The sequence below is a fragment of the Typopeltis vanoorti genome, chromosome 19 (genome assembly GCF_054136105.1).
Source record: "Typopeltis vanoorti isolate ZY-2024b chromosome 19, IOZ_Tvanoo_1.0, whole genome shotgun sequence".
In the NCBI taxonomy this organism is placed as follows: Eukaryota; Metazoa; Arthropoda; class Arachnida; order Uropygi; family Thelyphonidae; genus Typopeltis; species Typopeltis vanoorti.
Window position 1 is genome coordinate 56531256 of NC_143567.1, and position 21549 is coordinate 56552804.

Sequence of the window (21549 nt, forward strand, 5' to 3'; positions counted from 1 at the left end):
ATACCGTGTCTTAAACACACTCAAACTCCTTGCCCACACTCTCATGCAAGGCATTCCAATCATTCACAACTCTGCATGAAAAAAACCTGCCTCTCACTCCCCTACTCAGACCCTCTTTATACAGTTTCCAGGGATGACCTCTGGTTCTCCCCCGATCTCCCACTATTCTCTGTAGAACTTCTTCATCATTGATCCTATAACAACCCCTTAATAACTTGTAGGTCTCTATCATATCTACCCTCTTCCTCCTGTCCACCAGACTCTGCAAATTGCATCTTCTCAATCTTTCCTCATACTCAACATTCCTGAGGTCAGAAACTACCTTAGTCAGTCACCTTTGGACCCTTTCCAACATCTTTTCATCCTTTTGAAAACCCGGTTTCCAAATCTGGGCACAATAGTCCATGTGTGGCCTTATCAAAGCCTTATACAATGGAACAAGAATCTCCCTACATCTACATATCATTGTCCTCCGCATCATTCCCAGAAGCTTTTGTGTTGTCTCCACAATTTTGGCGATGTGTCCCCCTAAATTTTAGATCCTTATCCATTATCACCCCCAGATTATTTCCTCTACCTCCAACAATATATTCTCACCAAGCATAAATTCTGCATCCCATCTTTGTTTTCCCAATTTTAAAACCTTACATTTTGCAACATTGAACTCACATCCCCATTTCCGTGTCCACTCACTCAATTTATTCAAGTCTTCTTGTAAGGCCATAACATCTTCACTAATCTTTATGGTTCGTCCCAACTTTGCATCATCTGAAACAACTGAATATATTCATCCAAATCTTCGCCAATATCATTAATATACAAGTTAAATAGTAATGGCCCTAAAACAGACCCCTGAGACACTCCACTAGTGACTTTCCTTTTACTGGATATCGCACCCCCGTACACAACTTGTTGATACCTATCAGATAGCCAGTCTCCAATCCAATGCACTAATCTAATATCCAACCCCATCTGCTCTAGTTTGACTGTCAACCTATCATGAGGTACTCTATCAAAAGCCTTTGCAAAATCCAAGTATATTACTGTGTATCCTTCTCCTCTGTCCAAGGAAGCAGTCACTTTATTGTAATAAGTAAGTAGATTACTAAAACATGACATCCCTTTAGCAAATCCAAGCTGTCCATCAAAGATTATACCATTTTTATCAACCCAACTCTGGATCCTAGTTCTCACAAGCTTATCCAACAACTTAACCACAACACCTGACACACAGATAGGCCTATAGTTTGATACTTGGGTTCGATCATCTCCTTTATGAAGTGGCACAATCTTGCCCTCCTTCCATTCCTTAGGAACTTGACCAAGTGCAAGACTCGTATTAAAAAAATATGTCAAGGCAGGTGTCAACTCTCTGGCACATTCCTTCAGAATACGTGGTGATATATTATCAAGTCCCACAGCTTTATTTACATCTAGTTTACTCAACTCCCCCAAACACCTCTTGCTCACTTACAGTCAGTCTCTCCTCCCCATCATCATCAACTGCTCTCAATCTCTCCATGAAGTCACATTCACAAGATTGAAAGATCTTTATGAACTGCTCATTAAGTATCTCCACCACACATTCTGCAACAGCTGTCTTTATACCATTTTCTCCAATCGATGTCATCCTTCCATAATCATTCTTTCTTTTGCTGGCTACATATCAAAAGAACTCCCTAGGATTCTTTTTGGAGTAGCTAAAGAGAGGTATGAACAGCTAACTGCTGTTCATACCTCTCTTTAGCTACTCTCACCAACCAAGTCACCCTCCTTGCCTGGTCTTTGTAGACCTCATGAAATTGGTTATTTCCACTTCTCTTATGCTGCCTCCACAATGCCTTTTTTCTCTGTATCGCATGCTTAATCTCTTTATTCATCCATCTCACACCTACCTTATTTACCTTCTCACCCTTGGAATACATTTATACATTGCATCTACAAGATAGTTTTTGAAAATCTCCCAAGCTGCATTGATCTCTTTTCCAGCTAACTCCTCATTCCATGCTACACCTGCAAGCTGTCTCCTAAGCTCTTCCTAATCACCCCTTCATAAATTTCTGAAAATTAAATGGCCTGTTTATCACCAACAACGTTTTATCATAGAGAAAGCCATGAAAGCCAATAAACCTGGATTTGACCCAATGGACACATGAAGAACTGCGTAGATTATATAATAATTAATAAAAGATGAAAAAGCTCAATTAAAAATGTAAAAACCCTCAAGAAAATAGATATGGGTACAGATGATGAGCTCCCTACAGCAAAAATAAACATTTTCACTGTAAATTTATCAAGCAGAAAAAAGCACCCAAAGCAAAAACAACAGACATCAACATATTTAAAAACCCAGCATACAAACATCAGCATGGAAAACTGACTACAAGGAAACTTGGAGCAATAAGAGAATAAGATATAGGAAACTACTGGAATCGAAGTAAATAAGAATTGCTGGACTCAGCAGCAAGAATCCTGGGTCACTCCAAAAAGAGTAACAATGTATAGATGACTAGAGACATTCTGGAGATAGTAGAGAGAGAGAGAAAGATGAAAAGCAAGCTATCAGCAAAAAACACCCTTGAAAACAGAATTTCTTATAATCTACTCAAGAAACAAGTAGACAGAAAATGTAGAGAAAGAAAGACCCAGTGGCTGAATGAGAAAACATGATACATTAAAAAAAATATGACACTAGAACTTTGCAAAACAGTGACAAGGTAACAGGAAACCCAACAGAAATAGAAACAATCTGGATGAATTACTTTTAACAGTTGCTCAGAAATAAGAGTATCCTCATTAGGCCAAACACCCCACACAAACAGATCAAATAGAATCCAAACCGAAAATTCTAGAAGAAGAAATTATCATGCTGATAAAATCAGTGAAGAATGAAAAGGCGCCTATGCTGGACGGTATTTCAAAAGAACTCTGGGAGGAAGGAGAAGGGACTGTATAATACCTGTATAATAGTTCAGGTATTATACAGAACTATTTTTCCAATCTAATATTAGAAAAAGAGGAAATCATTAATGATTGATGAGTCAGTAAAATCATCCCAATACATAAAAAAGGAGATAAAAGAAAATCGACAACTGTGGATCCATATCATTTCTGAGCCATGCTTATAAGATATTTATTAGAATCATTCAAAACAGAATAAAAAAAAGAGTATGAAGAAGTAGCAATGGAAAAAGAACAAATTGAATTCAGAGATGGAAGAGGAACCAGTGATGCGATCTTCATCTTATAGAGACTAGCAGATTTGACTTGTGAAAAGCAAAAGAGTCTTTTTGTATGTTTATAGATTACAAGCAAGCCTTTGATTCAGTAGATAGAAACACTGCATAAAAAAAGAATTTGAACTTTACATAATCAGAAAGTGCAATAAAGACACACAGACAATAGTAAAATTCAGGGATATTGAAACAATTAAAATCCCATCCCATAGGAGAGTCATTCAGAGCTTCCCCCTCTCCCTACTTGTTTAACCTGTTTCTTGGAGAGGTAGTTGGATAATCCTTGGAGAACTGCCTGGGGGTAACAATCATTGGAAAAACATCACCTACTTAAAATATGCAGATGATATTATTGTGATAGCCAATAGCTCAGAGAATCTAAAATCATTGATTTCTAATTTAAATCCAACCAGCAACAAATACAACTTGGAGATAAATCTCGATAAGACAAAAAATTATGGTAATAGGCAGAGTGAAAAAATATGTCAGTGTACAATAAATAATAAAAGAATAGAACAAGTAGACAGTTTCAATTATCTTGGATCATTAATCACTAAAGATGTAAGTTATATGAAAACTCAAACACAGAATTAATCTAGGATGGTTCACAATGAACAGGTTGAATATGGAGAAATAAAAAAATGGATCACTGGCAAACAAGAAGATAGATTAAAAAGTTTTGAATCAAAGTGCTTAAGAAGAATCAACAGTACAAAATGGACTGCTGAAAAAAAGGCCAATGATAGAGTAAGAAAAGACTTGGGTTACACTGATCAACATCCTAAATAGACTACACAAAAGAACAGTGGTTTGGACACATAGCCAGGAAGTGCCAAGAAGGACTTGGCTTATGCCCTTCTTTATGGAAGGGTTCGGGTGACTGAGGAAGAGGAAGACTGAGAAGAAGATGGTGATAAGCCTTGAAGATCCACTCAGGCTTGATGCCATTCCAACAGATGGCAAGGCGTGGCAGAGGACAGAACCCATGGAACATCCAACCTATTTTTAATGGATGGGAATGATGATGATGATTTGAGAAAAGGTTAAGAAAAATTTAATTGTGGAAGAAGCTTGGAGAAGAACAGTCTGAGTCAGACCAAATTGAAGTTGCTAGGAACAGATTTTTGTAGTAAAACAAACAGCTGAGAAATCATAAGAATATAAAAAGGATCTGTATTTATTACCTGTATCAATCACCACAACCAGATCCCTTGCCTCCCCCCACTTCCTCCAGTACAGTTCCTCCAACAGAGTATTCAACTTCCCATTGATGTATCCCAAACTTCAAGACTTTACATTTAGCTGAATTGAACTATTATCCTCAATTATTTACCCATTTGTCCAGTTTATTTAACACATTTGCTGCCACGCTCCTCGGGCATAGTTTGTTACTGCACGCCAAGCACTTTCACTTCTTCAAGGTCAGTACGAGTAATCTCATTGCCGGCGGTAATCGACATACAAGTATATTCATAGTTGGCTTGTGAGGCTCATATACCAACTATGAGTATACTCATAGTTTGCAGCGAACGTGTCAAATCATATTGCAGGGCTTCCACCATAACCTTCTGCCTCCTTGATTTGCCCACCCCCCAATACACAACTCTGTTATACTTATCAGATAGCTAATCCTGAATCCAGTTCACTAACCTGACATCTTAAACCCATGTGCTGAACTTAAATATCAGTTTATCATGTAGTAACTTGTCGAATGCCTTTGTAAAATCCAAAAACATGGCAGAATATGCCTTTCCCCCCTCATCAACCTCTCTTGTCACTTTATTATAAAAGGCAATCATATTGCAAAAGCAAGAGCACCCCTTAACAAATTCATGTTGACTCTCACAGATAACATTACCCTTATCTTCCCAATGATGTATATGACTCCTCACTAATTTCTCCAAGATCTTAACAACTTATGATGAAACACTAACTAGTCTATAATTTGACACTTCCGGTCTGCTATCACACTTATGCAATGACACTATCTTATCCTCCTTCCACTCTGTGGGTACTTTTCCTGTGGCCAGACTTTCATTGAAAAGCCAGGTCAATAGAGCTGTCAGTTCTTTAGCACATTTCTCTCAAAACCAGTGGTGAAATTCAGTCCACTCCCACTGCTTTATTGAGATTACTCAGTACATATTTGAAACACACTCTCCCAATGCACTTCTAAACCTCGAACCTGCCCTATTCCTCTAGTATTAAAACCAACTTCTCCAGGATGAAATACCCCAATAAAGTGTTCATTGAACAACTCCACTATGTCCTTTGAATCACTTACTGTATTCACATTTTTATCCAAAAAATGTCATTCTTCCAGAATCATTTCTCCTCCTACATAACTAAAAAAATTCCTTAGAATTTTCTTGGGATCTCAGGGCCAATCTCTTCTCATATTCCAGTTTTGCCTTCTTCACCATACTAGTCACTTTCCTGGCCTGAGTCTTATATTCCTCATGCATCTGCTCTCCACCCCCCTCTCTTTATATCTCTTCCATAATCTCTTTTTCACCTGCAGTTCCTGTTTGATATTGTTTGTCATTCACTTTACTCCAAATTGTGTCCTCTTCTTCATTCGTGGTATACAGCGTACTATTGCTTGCTGCTAATAAATATTCCTTCACAATTTCCTCAGCACTAATGATATCTGGCCCTTCCAATTCCTCTCTCCATGGAACCACCCCAAGTTGATATCTAAGACTATTATAATCACCTTTCTCTTTGATACTCCTGCATGTTTATTCAACTTCCAAGTCAAAACCACATGGGCACTCTCTCCAACTCTAGGCAGAGATGCCGTCTCAGTTATAATCAGCCCTTCTGATGATATGCTTGGTCATAGCATCAGAAGGGCTGATTCAAATCTCTTGAACTTCATGTTCCTTCTACTACATGCTGCCTAAGATATTTGTCCCTCAAAAATTGTAGAGATTCCATTCACTTATTAATACATGCAGTTTCCTCTTCCCAATTTATACTGCTATAGTTAAAATCTCTAATAACAATCATTCTTCTTGAACTTGCCAAACTCACCTGACTAAACATCTCCTGTTTCTCATCCTCTATGCTCCCTGGCTTGTAGCAACACCCACTAATTATCCTGTCTTGCCCACCTCTACCTCACACCATACGCTTTGAAAACCATTAGCACCATTGCCTTCCAAATCCTCTATTCTGAGAGGACATAAGTCACCACTTATCATAAGTAGTACTCCACTACTGCATTTTCATTTCCTATCCTGTTGAAAAATACTGTACCCTGCTACTTCTATTCCTGTTATTATATCAACTTCCATCAACCACGTCTTAGAGATCCCAATGATATTTGGACAGGCTGATGCTATCAATGCCACCAATTCATCTCCTTTATTCTGGATACTCCTGGCATTAGTATAAAGAATAAAAATGTCACTGCTTCTATACCTATCATTATCCCTTCCAAGCATCTATTCCCACAAGAGGTCACCCCTGCTACCATCCACACTGATCATTCTAGTTTCCCCTGCATTGACACACCAACTTGTTCAGAGAACAGCATTCGCTCCAGTGTCAAAGTCCTTACTCATTCAAATGCAAACCATCTCTTGCATGTAGTTCCTTTCTGTCCTCAAATGCCCTCCAAGCATCCACGTATTCCAAGCTTCTCTTTCAACACATTTTGGCTATCATACTATTCATCATTGATGCTCTTCTAATAACCTAGCAACAAACTCACTCTCTTAGTATTCTTCTGTGCACCTCAAACACGAACCTGGGATCTCTTGCCACCTGATTCACACTGTCTCTCAAATCATTCGTTCTCATTATCACAATCATCTCATCCACCCTTTCACCCATTTAATTGCCATAGTCACACTTTCTCTCATTTCTCCAGGCAGACACTCCTCAGGCATTCTATCTTGCACACCATGAATTATCAGGTCTCCATCCATCACACACCTCTTACCACTCTGTTCCTTCATTGCTCACCTGCATCTTTCACTCTCTCTCTCTCCCCCCCCCCTCTAACACTTTCTTTCTTTGTTCCCCTAATTACCTACTCTCATGACATCTCTCCATCCTTGGTTCCAGCATTCCCTCGCAGTTTCTCATTTCCTCTCTTCTACTGTTTCTATTCTCTCTTCTATTATTTCCATAATTCTTTTTCTCTCTTACTCTGATTCACTTTGCATCCATTGCTTCCATGGGCTTAATCTCTTCTTTCATGCTTCTCAACTCATTCCCAAGACATTCCACATCCTCTTTCAGTCTCTCTCTCTCTCTCTCTCTCTCTGCAAGCTACCTCTTGCTTGCCATTCATCCTCCCAACTAAGACCATCTCTGAAAACTTCACAACGATTCAAACCTTCCACACTCTCCACTATTTTTTTTTTAAATTACATTCCTGTAGTTATCCTCACCCTCTATTACACTACTCATCTCTCTAGGTCAGTATTTGCCTGCCTCTGATGCAATGCTGCTGAGGTCTGTTATACTAATCTCCACCTCTCAAAATTCTTCCTATTTCCTCATTTTCCCCATATATGCACTCCCTGATCTCTCACCTGTCACATATCCAACTGCTGGGATGCATACATGCCACAAGCACTGCTTACCACAAAATCCTGTAATATACTATGCAAAATGCAGTCCTTAAACACTTTCTCTTGACAAGCTGCTAGTAAACTGACATGTGTCTGCTGCCATCATTCAAATATGCACGAAGAACCAAGTGCTAAGAACTACTACAACTATACTAAAACTTTCATGTTTTGAAGTACAGTTTCCCCAACTGCAAATTACTTTATGTTGTGTTATTTAAAGCAGAATACTCTAATAAAAATAACGAAAACTTATCTTTTACTTCTCCTCTACCTCTGAATACATCCGACTCTGACCTCGCCCTCTCGGTAAGAATAAATCAGCAGCAAAACACAATATAAACAACAAAAAAAAACCCATTAACAACACTACTGAAGGACATTTCTATTATAATTTTGTCATTTTTTTGCCATCCTCTAAACTTGCATGCTTCTAGCACACAAGTTTGCCTTAGAAACAACAGTCCCTTAGTTGCTTAGTGTGATATGATGGCCCTATAGAAATTCCATAACACAAATTGTCAAGAGAAAGTGTTTGAAATGCTACAGTTTTATGATGTAAATGGTATGTTATATCAAGCAATGCAGTCTATATTTGAGTAGTTGTAAGTCAGCATTTAGAATTGAAAGAAGATAAAGAAGATGGTTTGACGTTGAATCAAAATTGAAACAATTATTCCTACCATATAGATTTATCATCTATATTGATCACATTATGATACAAAGTGATATTAATCTAGAAGAGTAAAGATGACTGCTGATGATGAAAAACCAGGGAGAGCAATAGTTGATTATCCTGCCAAATGATTTAAATAAACTTAAACAACTTTTACAATATGCCCTTTGGGCACTGCAAAAGTTAGTAACAGCTCGAAAGGATTATTTTGATGTTTAAGAACACACTAAATAATAAACATAGGGAAGTATTATCCCTCTTTATAAGATTATGATTTGACCACATCTTGACTACTGTGCAGATTTAGTCACCCTGAGTTTCTTGGGAACTGGGAGGTGGTAGAGAATATCCAGAGATGAGTGACAATTCTGTGGAATGCTCCTTATGAGGATAGGTTGAAGATGTGGCTTACAAAGTCTGGTTGATAGGCAGAAAAGAGGGGACTTATAGAGATATATGACAGAAACTTATAAAATATTAACATTGAAAGTGAATTAACATCAGCAGCATTCCTTATAATTCTCACCATCTTTGCATCAGCAAACAACAACTGAAGATTCCCAGTCAACCCACATGAAATATCATTAATAAATACAGGGTGTTCGGGATAAATTTGACATATTTATAATTAATTATATTTTTCCGTAAGTTACATGTATTAACACACACTTCTCTTCATTTAAAAGTTTGGACCCTTCTTCATTCATATACAAGATGTCAGAAAGGATGGATAGCTGGAACCCACCTGAATCATGGAAGAGAATAACTTGTATCATGATGATTCGTGCCCGCCATCAAAATAAGGATATTACGACTGCTGCCCAATGCTCCCTGAATACAGTAAAAACAATCAGGCATGAACTAGAGACTTGCAATGGTGACTACGAGGATGTAGCAAGAAGAAAGATCCCTAGCAGACAATCTGATTGCGTTCGTACAGCAGAATTCCTCGCAAATCTGCAGGAACAGGTGTTGAAGAACCCTGGCATTGGAATTCGGGCTTTGTTCGTGGAGTTGCTACCTGTAGTCAAGCCCTGGATAACAAGGGTAGCCAATGGTAGGCCATATGTATGGCAGCAGGATTCGGCCCCTTGCCACACCTCTGGGAAAAGTCAAAAATGGTTGTCTGAAAATTTCTACGACTTCACCAGTCCAAATGTTTGGCCTCCAAACTCCCCAGACCTTAACCCCATGGATTATTTTGTATGGGGCGCAGTTGAAAAAGACACCAATCGCACTTCCAGTAATACAAAAGCCCAGTTAATGGATAAAATTAAAACAGTTTTTGCGGCCCTTCCCAGGGAGACTGTAGCATCAGCTTGTTCGAGGTTCCGAAGCAGAATTGAAGCTGTGATCGATGCTAATGGTGGTTATTTTGAGTAAATCTTGTTGATAGTATTGTAATTAACTCTGCCTGTAATGTTTTTTTGTCAATTCATTAAATTTAATAGATACAAAGAAGATTTTCTTTTTCCTTACGAAACTGTCAAATTTATCCCGAACACCCTGTAAGGTAAATAGCAGAGCCCCAAAAACAGAACAGAACCCTAAGACACACCACTGATTATCCTCCTTTTTGAGACACTGCTCCATCACACACACACACACACACACACACACACACACACACACACACACACACACACACACACACACACACACAAACTTGCTGGTATCATCTATTCCCATCCTCTGCAGCTTATACACCAACTCATCATGAGGTAATCTATCAAATGTTTTCACAAAGTCCAAGAATATTACTATATATGAAACTCCCTTATGTAACATACTTATTTCCTTATCATAAAATATAGGTAAACTGCTAAAACATGACCTACCCTGTACCACCTATGCTGACCACCATAAAGAATCCTATATTCTACTCCTAACCAACCTCTGTACTATCTTGATTATAGCTGCAGATATATTGACTGGTCTATAATTGGAAACTTCTGTCTTAGAATTATGTTTGTGGAGTATAGAAAACATATACATTTGATATATTGAAATAGCAGATATTAAAGGTCTAACATAATTTCAAAGCTGAATATATGTAGAAACCAGAGAGCTTTGGGAATACAATCCTCAGCATCAGAGTTGCCTTAGCTTGCACTACTTAAAAGACATGAGTGCTGCTGATGCATCGCCATGGTTACCTTTTATTAGTGTATTTTGATAAAGATTTCACTGGCCTGACAATTGTTTTGAACTGGTTGGTTGTCTTCAGAGACCAGTCTCTATAGGTTATTTACCTAGTCTCTGAAGAGAACCAACCAGTTCTAACAGCTGCTGGTGACATCAAAATGCACTAATAAAAGGCGACTATACAGATGCTTGGGAAGTGCTCATCTTTTTAGTAGTGCAAGCTAAGGCATTTCTGATGCTGAGGATTGTATTTCCATAAGTTCTCTCTGGTCAAATTTTTGAAACTTTTGAAGTTTCTATATGTATTCAGTTTGAAATTATTATTATTATTATTAGACACCTCCAGGGAGTCCAATGACTCATCGAGGGAGGGCACTCGCTCTACAATTCCGTCACCGCCACTCAATCCACCAACTGACCGCAACTACTCCAACGCCATCCACCACCACCATCACTAGTATTTCCAAAGACAATCACAAACATCCATGCCCACAGCGGGATTTGAACCTGCAGCCTTTTAGCTGGAGAGCAGATAAGCTAACCACTCGGCCAGCCAGGTTGGCCATAATGTTGGATCTTTAATATTCAATATTTCTATATAATTTACATTGTCGAAATGAAGCCATGTGGCTTCATTTTGACATACATTTGCATTTTCCCTTTTGTTCTGACATTCTTCTTCAACTTTGCTACAAAACATTTTCAGTTTATCAAGTTCAAGAATATTGTTATTACTACCTTACAGTGAAATATATCTAATACAAGTGTGAGCAAACAAAGTTTGCACCTGAAAGTATCTTCAGGACTGGGGTCCTGAAGGCTTTCGCGCCTGATACTTTCAAGCACAAACTTTGTTTGCTCACACTTGGATAAAGGATTAAACAAAATTTATTATATTCTAACCAAGTGAAAAATAAACTTTCAACATCTTTCTCTAAATCCAGAGTAATTTAATAAAAAGTTAGCAAACAAAGTTTGCGCCTGAAAATATCTTCAGGACTGGGGTCCTGAAGACTTTCACGCCTGATATTTTCAGGCGCAAACTTTGTTTGCTCACACTTGGATAAAGGATTAAACAAAATTTATTATATTCTAACCAAGTGAAAAATAAACTTTCAACATCTTTCTCTAAATCCAGAGTAATTTATTAAAAAGGTGGCACACCATTTGGCAACTCCTATAGGTAGAGATGACCTTGCTAACGCTTCTGGCTGGTATCTCCACTTGGGCCTGGCTCCCACTGAAGAGACCTCAATAAAGGTCGAAACTAGTCTGGGTAGTGGCCCTTCCCTTAATGCATAACATTAGACATATCTGCAAGGAGATGTGTTTTGCATTATGGGAGATACTGAGATTAGGAATGATAGTAGCTTGCACCACCTTTGCAAGGAGTCGTCCTGGTGTTGCACCACCTTACCCCAGTCCTGAAGATACTTTCAGGTGCAAACTTTGTTTGCTCACACTTGGATAAAGGATTAAACTAAATTTATTATGTGTAAAAAAATAAATATTAAAAATACCAAAAAATATATAAAATTGATAAAAATAGGGAAAAAAATTCTTAGCCTACTCATGGTACAAAATGCATTATAAATTTGCAAATAAACTTGTGTGAGTGGAAGCAACATTAAAAAATAATAATAATAATAATTACCTAACCAAAATTCTCCTCCGACATTACCAAAGCCATGCTTGTAGTCATTCCATTCTCTTAAAAAATCTACTGAACCATCTCTTCGTCTTTGTATTATCTAAATATTAAAAACAGAAAAAAAAATACATATACAGGGTGTTCGGGATAAATTTGACATATTTATAATTAATTATATTTTTCCGTAAGTTACATGTATTAACACACACTTCTCTTCATTTAAAAGGTTGGACCCTTCTTCATTCATATACAAGATGTCAGAAAGGATGGATAGCTGGAACCCACCTGAATCATGGAAGAGAATAACTTGTATCATGATGATTCGTGCCGGCCATCAAAATAAGGATATTTCGACTGCTGCCCAATGCTCCCTGAATACAGTAAAAACAATCAGGCATGAACTAGAGACTTGCAATGGTGACTACGAGGATGTAGCAAGAAGAAAGATCCCTAGCAGACGATCTGATTGCGTTCGTACAGCAGAATTCCTCGCAAATCTGCAGGAACAGGTGTTGAAGAACCCTGGCATTGGAATTCGGGCTTTGTCACGTGAAATGAATGTTGCAGCCTCTACTATGAAGCTTGCACTCAATGAAGACCTCCGCTACTACTCATACAAGCGCCGCAAAGGTCAGCTGCTTACAGAAAAGGCCCGTGAAAAACGTTTGATAAACGCGAAGAAACTTCTAAGCAGAGTGAAACATCCTGCGGAACCACAAACAATCTGGTTCTTTTCCGATGAGAAAAACTTTTGCCAGGATCAAAAACACAACACGCAGAATAACAGATGGCTTGCATACAGTACAAAGGACATTCCTCGTGTAATGCAGACTAAATTTCCCCAAACTGTGATGGTTTTCGGATGTGTATCTTCTGAAGGCAATGTGATGCCTCCGCATTTTTTCCAAGAGGGCCTCAGGTTGACTTCAGATGGCTACGTGGAGTTGCTAAACACTGTAGTCAAGCCCTGGATAACAAGGGTAGCCAATGGTAGGCCGTATGTATGGCAGCAGGATTCGGCCACTTGCCACACCTCTGGGAAAAGTCAAAAATGGTTGTCTGAAAATTTCTACGACTTCACCAGTCCAAATGTTTGGCCTCCAAACTCCCCAGACCTTAACCCCATGGATTATTTTGTATGGGGCGCAGTTGAAAAAGACACCAATCGCACTTCTAGTAATACAAAAGCCCAGTTAATGGATAAAATTAAAACAGTTTTTGCGGCCCTTCCCAGGGAGACTGTAGCATCAGCTTGTTCGAGGTTCCGAAGCAGGATTGAAGCTGTGATCGATGCTAATGGTGGTTATTTTGAGTAAATCTTGTTGATAGTATTGTAATTAACTCTGCCTGTAATGTTTTTTGTCAATTCATTAAATTTAATAGATACAAAGAAGATTTTCTTTTTCCTTAGGAAACTGTCAAATTTATCCCGAACACCCTGTATATTAATGCATGTAATATATACTGTGGCCTTAAAAATATACTACATGGTTAATTATTTCATTATTGTTAATATTATTATACATGCTTTATCTAATCCAGAGACTCCTTTCAGAAGCCCTAAAGTAACCATTATTCACACAATTGTCATAATATTATTTTAAAATATCAGTTTCATGCATGTTAAGGAAACTAAAATTTATTAACTTCTCCTATTTTGCTCAATGTAGCATGAACATCATTCAGGTAGAAAGGGCAGAAAGTGGCTACATCATTTAAAATATGAACACGAGTCATACAGCATGTGTCTTGGTCGCAGCTGAGCAAGTTCCATTAATTGTTTATAAAAAAAATTTATAAACAATTAATGGAAGTTACTTCCTAAAACTTCCCAAAAGTTTTGGGAAGATGAGGAAGAAAATGAGCCTATTACTGAAACAGAACCTAACCATCACAAAGCTGTCCAATACAGTATCATATTCGTATCATACTCCTACTTGCTCAGCTCCAACTGAGACGTGTATACACATGATGTATGATTCATTCTTGTTTCATATTTTAAATGTTGTAGCCAATTCTTCTGCTTTCTCCTCAAATGATGCTCATGTTACATTGAGCAAAATATATAGGAATATTTAATAAATTCTAGTTTCCTTACATGTGTGAAACCATTATTTTTAAATAATGTCTACCACATGTTTCCATTAAATGACTGATAACTAATTTTTGTCATACCCGTCTTTAAACTCATTAACCTGACAAAGTACTATCGTTACAACCCATTCCACTCGTTCATCACTCTCCGTACAAAATATTTGATCCTAATCCATTGCTAACCATACCTTTATGCAACATTTAGAGGTGATCCCTTCTCTCTCTCTCTCTCTCTCTCTTTCTCTCATCACATATTGAAAAAAATTCCTTCACATTAATCCCATAAAATAAAATCTTTAGTATTTATATGTTTCTGTCATATCATCTCTAAGGAGACAATATGAAAATACATGAAATATGTGAAGATATATATTTTCATAAGGAGTATGCCATTGACTAGTCACCTGCTTCTGAATTCCCTGTCACCGCTCCCTCATCCCCACAACACCTTGGTTACTTAATCTGAACACTAGTACAGATGTGATCATAACAAAACATGATAAAGAAGAACAATAAATTTCTTATCAGTGGTTTTTTCAGTTGTGATTATATCATAGCCTTGTAAACAGTGAATAAAACCTCATAAATCCTACTTGTCAGTTTTTTTGTTTTTTTTTTAAATCAGTCTTCAAATAATCCCTTGAGCTATTTGTCAGGCTTTTGTAGTAAACCCTCTGAATTTAAACTCCTAGTTCACCACTCCAGATTCTATGCGACAGACTCATGCAGTCTACTTCCATCACTGTAATAAACAACTTGTAATATTTCATTGTATATAGTAATATACACTTTGCCACATCAAAATGGCTTTGCCCACTCAGTCAGTCCATCCACTGTCATCATCCTGCAGGATCTCTACATCACCTTCATTAACTATTATTATTCTCTAGTTTAGCATCATCAGTAAAGAAATGGATATTTTCCCTTCTAATCATTTCCTATATTATTAATATATACATAGAAATGACTCAAGCTTAAAGCCCTGCAGCACACTGCTGGTCACCTGCATTCTCTTGGATTCAGCTCTGCCACTATTCTTTTATTCTGTCCATCAGCTACCCTCTCATCCATGTTACCAATTTCACATCCATTTCCCACTTACTCCAATTTACATAATGTTGTTGTGGTATCCATTCAAGTGCTTTTGCAAAGTTCAGCATTATATGTTGAGTCTTCCCAGATGAGTCTTTGACTCCATGAGGTCTTGGATAGTAATAATAGTAATATGATGTAGACATTATCCATCTCAACTCTCACTTTATCATAGAAAAATGAGTATATAACTAAAACAGAACCTAACCATCACAAAACTGTCCCACATGGTATCATATTCATCTCTAACCATTCCTGAATTTAGCTTTTATCCAGCTTTTCCAGTACCTTACCCATACTCCTGAGATACTTATTAGTTTATAATTTGTTACCCTCTGTCTTAGAGAATGCTTTCTATAATAGAGCTGCTTTGTGCTGTTTCCACTCTTGGGAACAATTCAGAGCTGAGACTTAAATTAAGCAGCTGGAGCAGGGGGCATTGTCAGTTCCCTTGCATTTTCTCACACTTAATGACTGGATATCCCATTCTCTCTGCAATTTCATAATATCCTGACTATCTCTAGGTCTCTCTCTCCGTTCTCATATTGGTTCCTGTCACACCGGTCACTGCATTATTTCCACCTGGATGACATGTCCTTGCAAAGTGATTCCATGGTAATTCAACTTTTTTTTCCTCCTTCTGTTATCTTCTATTATTTTCTTAACATCTTCATTCATTAATGCTATCCTTCCATGATAATTGTTCCTTTTATTTGTCTTCCTTACTATGACGTTTCTCTTTTTGTTCATTCCACAATATTTTATTTTCTTGCAGCTTGTGCTTCTGTTCATTAATTTAACTCTCACTTTATTATTTTATGCAAATCCATTGCTGCAGAAAAGGTTGTATACCTGTATTATGTTAATATTAGTACCATAGGTGGATTAAGGATTACATAATCTAGCTCTAGAAATCAAGCATGGGATTTTTTCAAAACCACTTGAGGCCATCAGTAAATTAGCTGAAATCTATCAACTAGTGGTCTCACACTTGATGACTGAATTCACTTAAAGACATTAATAAACATTCATGGCTGTGGTGATATTTGAACCTATAACCTGTTAGTTGAAGAGGCTGTTCATTCACCCAACCAGAATTTAACCTACTGATCCTGGGTATGCAATCTGATACTACCTCAGTATACTCCTTGAACATTTCTCATGTGCCACTGACATCCTTCCCTTGGAGTTTCTTGCAAATGCCACTGCTCTAAACTTCCTCCTGATTTTGTTGTAATCACTAGCTTTGTAGTTTATGTATATATATCCCTTCTCACCTGAAAATTTTACATATTTAGTTGCCCCCAAGTCAAGACTGCTTTATGTTTATGCTTTAATTAATTATCTCTAACTAGCTGCATAAATTCCATTTCCTATACTTCATTAAATATATTTTTCTTCTATCGTATAATATATTTTTCTTCTATCAGTCTGTGTATCCATAGTTAAATCTTCCATAATAATTACTTATCCTGTGCTCATCTTAGAAACTAAGCATATTATTTTGCTCCATTGTCTTCTCAGCCATGAGAACCTCAGATGTACTGACTTCATGTTGAACTTTTGGCTGGTTGCAGTTCTGCTATCATTAGCAACACCCACATCCTGTTCTAAGCTCCTTAATATTATTACAAGACCTATTACATTGTTTCTATCAGTGAAGCCTCACTAATGCATATAATTTTTGGTCATGTCATGCTAATTAATGAAAACCCCTTGTCCTTGTTTATGTTTCAATTGTGATATCACCATGAGCAGTGTCTTCCTTCCTTACTAACAGTGAAAAGTTTTTTTTAAATAATTATATCATATTTAACATTTAACTTTGCAAAGCATTTTACAGATATTACATAAAACTTTATTATATAAATGAAGCAGATGAAGATGAATAGGGAGCTAATGACATTAATATGAGTGCAGCTGATAAATATCATAGAATAGTGTATAGTGAACTAAATACAAGGAGAAAGTAGGTGAGCAAGAGTGTTCACCAGAGGCATTCTACCTGTACCACTGCCATTTAATTTGTACATTAATGATAGTGGGAATGATTTGAGGTGGAAGAATATCCAGTTGTTTGCCAATCATGTCAAGCTGGACAGGAAAATAGTTTACAATGGTGATGTAGAGATCCTGCAGGATTTAAATATACTAATGGGTGGAAAAAGGGTAATTGTTGCCAATTCAATGTGGGAAAGTTTAAGGTTATAATTTTTTGCTGAAAAGATTAAGAATTATGTAAACTAAAGAAAGTGAAACTGCTAAAGTACAGAGCCAAAATGGCTTCAGCCAAGAGGTGCTAAGCATGGTACAACATTGTAAGAGCTGCATTGCAGTTTGTGGCTGACATATTGAAATGTCTCTGCACATAATTTTCTGTAAGCACTATACATTAATTCCGTAATGTCCTTAGGAAATTTGTAACTTTTGCCAAAAACGTATTGCAATTTAATTTGTACAAAATTTATAACATAATTTTTGTGTAATATAATTTATTAGTATTATAGCAATAAATTTATGTCCACATTTGGCTGTAGTCATGAAGTGTTTTACATATACAGGTAAAAATATAGTTTGTCCTTAGCTTTTGAACACCACTGCATATCAACCCCTGCACAACAGCAAGACACAAGACCTATAGCACAATAGTGTTGTGAGTAGACAAGTGATATGAAAGAAACTTAATGATAGTGGAAATCATAAATTTGTTAATGTGCTTTTTGAAGAGCTGGAGATTGTATTCACTGGGGAAATCAGTATGAGGAAAGATTTTTAGAACAGAGGTAGATATAGATAGAATGAAAGGGGGAAAAAATGAGAAGTTGGTTTAATAAATTTGAACTTAACTATGTATGGAGGTTTATTAGTAGCTGCTTGTGCTCTTATGTAATTAGAGGAAAGTGATAGCCAATTTAGTGTAACAATACCCATGAAAATACCTATAAGAAGACATAATGCAGAAACAGAGTCTTTATGGGAAAATAATTCAAGTAGCATGTGAAGGAGGGGTCATGTGTTAAGTCAACTGCCCTCTTTTGCATAGTATTATGCATTCTTAGAGAGGTTTTGCACCATCCCAAATGTGAAAACAGTATTCTAAGATCTAGCAGATTTGGAATTTATAAAGTGTTAGGAGTTGGATATCTAAGAAGTAGTGTTTGGAATAAAGAGAGCCTCAAGTTTTCTGGAGGCTGTGAGAAGGCTATGGAATGTAATGCATTCGTGCCAGGACAGATTAGATTTGAAAGTCAGTCTAAGAAAAAAAAACAGATCATGAGTTTTCTAGCTTCTTTCCACTCCTCTTGAGAATAGTGAGATTAGTATTTGAGGCATTAGCTATAGAAAATCTTGAAACGTGAATCATTTTGGCACTACAAGGTTTCTGAGATGAAGAAGAAGCAAGTCTCTAGCAAAACTGTGTCAAGCAAGTCTGTCAGAGTTGAAGTTTGCAGTAGCAGTGATATTGAGCAGGCAGGGGAAAAAAGTTTCAATATGTTATTATTATTATTATTATTACCACCCCAAGACCTCATGGAGCCAAAGACTCATCTGGGAGGTCCTTTTATCACACACACACACACAGCTCATCATACCATGTTTTAAACACATTCAAACTCTTTGCAGACACCACATTCTCAGGCAAGGCATTCACAACTCTGCACAAAAAAAACCTGCCTCTCACTCCCCTACTCACACCCTCTTTATACAGTTTCCAGGGATGACTTCTGGTTCTCTCCTGATCTCCCACTATTCTCTGTAAAACTTCTCCAACATTGATCCTATAACAACCCTTGTTGATAGGTCTCTATCAACAATATGATAGAGACCTATAACAACTTATAGGTCTCTATCATATCTCCCCTCTTCCTTCTGTCCACCAGACTCTGCAAATTACATCTTCTCAATCTTTCCTCATACTCGACATTCCAGAGGTTAGAAAGTACCTTAGTCAGTCTCCTTTGTACCCTTTCCAACATCTCTTCATCCTTCTGAAAACCCGGTGACCAAATCTGGGCACAAGAGTTAATGTGTGGCCTAATCAAATCCTTATACAACGGAATAAGAATCTCCCTACTTCTACACGTCAGTGTCTTCCGCATCATTCCCAGAAGCCTTTGTGTTGTCTTCACAATTTTGGCAATGTGTCCCCTAAATTTTAGATCCTTATCCATTATCACCCCCAGATCTCTTATTTCCTCTACCTCCAACAATATATTCTCACCAAACATAAATTCTGCATCCCATCTTTGTTTTCCAAATTTTAAAACCTTACATTTTGCAACATTGAATTCACATCCCCATTTCTGTGACCAATCACTCAATCTATTCAGGTCTTCCTGTAAGGCCACAACATCTTCACTACACTTCATGGTTCATCCCAACTTTGCATTATCTGCAAACAACTGAACATCTCCATCCAAATCTTCACCTATATCATTAATACACACGTTAGTGACTTTCCTTTTCCTGGATATCGCTCCCCCCATACACAACTTGTTGGTACCTATCAGATAGCTAGTCTCCAATCCAATGCACCAATCGAATATCCAACCCCTTCTGCTCTAGTTTGACTGTCAACCTATCATGAGGTACTCTATCAAAAGCCTTTGCAAAATCCAAGTATATTACTGTGTATCCTTTTCCTCTGTCCAAGGGAGCAGTCACTTTATTCTAATAAGTAAGTAGATTACTAAAACATGACCTGCCTTTGGCAAATCCATGCTGTCCATCAAAGATAATACCATTGTTATCAACCCAACTCTGGATCCTAATTCTCACAAGCTTCTCCAACAACTTAACCACAACACCTGACACACAGATAGGCCTATAGTTTGATGCTTGAGTTCGATCACCTCCTTTATGAAGTGGCACAATCTTGCCCTCCTTAGGAACTTGACCGAGTGCAAGACTTATATTAAAAAAATATGTCCAGGCAGGTGTCAACTCCCTGGCACATTCTTTAAGAATATGTGGTGATATATTATCAAGTCCCAAGCCTTATTAACATCTTGTTTACTCAACTCCCCATATACCTATTGCTCACCCACAGTCAGTCTCTCCTCCCCATCATCAACTGCTCTCAATCCCTCCATGAAGTCACATTCACAAGATTGAAAGATCTTTATGAACTGCTCATTAAGTATCTCCACCACACATTCTGCATCAGCTGTCTTTCTACTATTTTCTCCAATCAGTGTCATCCTTCCATAATTATTCTTTCTTTTGCTGGCTACATATCGAAAGAACTCCTTAGGATTCTTTTTGGCTTCATTAGCCAACTGCTGTTCATACCTCTCTTTAGCTACCTTCACCAACCAAGTCACCCTCCTTGCTTGGTCTTTGTAGACCTCCTCGAATTAATTATTTCCATTTCTCTTATGCTGCCTCCACAATGCCATTTTTCTCTGTATCGCATGCTTAATCTTTTAATTCATCCATCTCTCACCCACCTTATTTAACCTTCTCACCATTGGAATTCATTTAGACATTGCATCTACTAAACAGTTTTGAAAATCCCCCAAGCTGCATTGATCTCTTTTTCAGCTAACTCCTCATTCCACGACACACCTGCAAGCTGTCTCCTGAGCTCTTCATAATCACCCCCCCCCCTTGTAGTTCCACATATACCCTTTTCTCACAGAGGTCCTCGCACTGTTGGCAAGCACTCAGGTAATCACCTCATGGTTACTCTCACCATTTGGTGGATGATTTGACACCTCATTTATAATTATATCCTCTAATGAGATGACCAAATCCAAGACCCTTAATCCTCGTGTGCCCTCTGTTACATACTGTTTGAGGTAGTTATCCCTCAAAAACTCAAGAAACTCATTTTCTTTACTTCCAGTTGCTATCTCTTCATTCCAGTCTATATTGCCATATTTAAAATCACCCATAATGATCACCCTTTTCTTATTTATTTGGCTAATTTAATTGTACATTTCATTATCACCACCATCTACATTACCTGGTCTATAACAACATCCCACCAAGTATTTGATTCCATTCACCTCTATCTCATACCATACTGCCTCAAAACCACTGACACTATATCCCTCTTGCATCTCTACT

At 37.5% G+C, this 21549-nt stretch overlaps 2 protein-coding genes across 2 annotated transcripts in view; one reads left to right on the forward strand and one right to left on the reverse strand.

The window, feature by feature from the left end:
* The window catches only part of LOC150096139 (mitogen-activated protein kinase kinase kinase 4-like), a 734047-nt gene that overhangs the window by 491068 nt on the left and 221430 nt on the right, over window positions 1–21549 (forward strand). The gene's annotated exons all lie outside the window — the stretch shown is intronic.
* The window catches only part of LOC150096140 (techylectin-5B-like), a 144398-nt gene that overhangs the window by 9508 nt on the left and 113341 nt on the right, over window positions 1–21549 (reverse strand). Inside the window, exon 6 of the mRNA XM_090409258.1 lies at window positions 12295–12391. Coding sequence (XP_090265384.1) covers window positions 12295–12391 — 97 coding nt within the window. The remainder of the gene's footprint in view (window positions 1–12294; window positions 12392–21549) is intronic.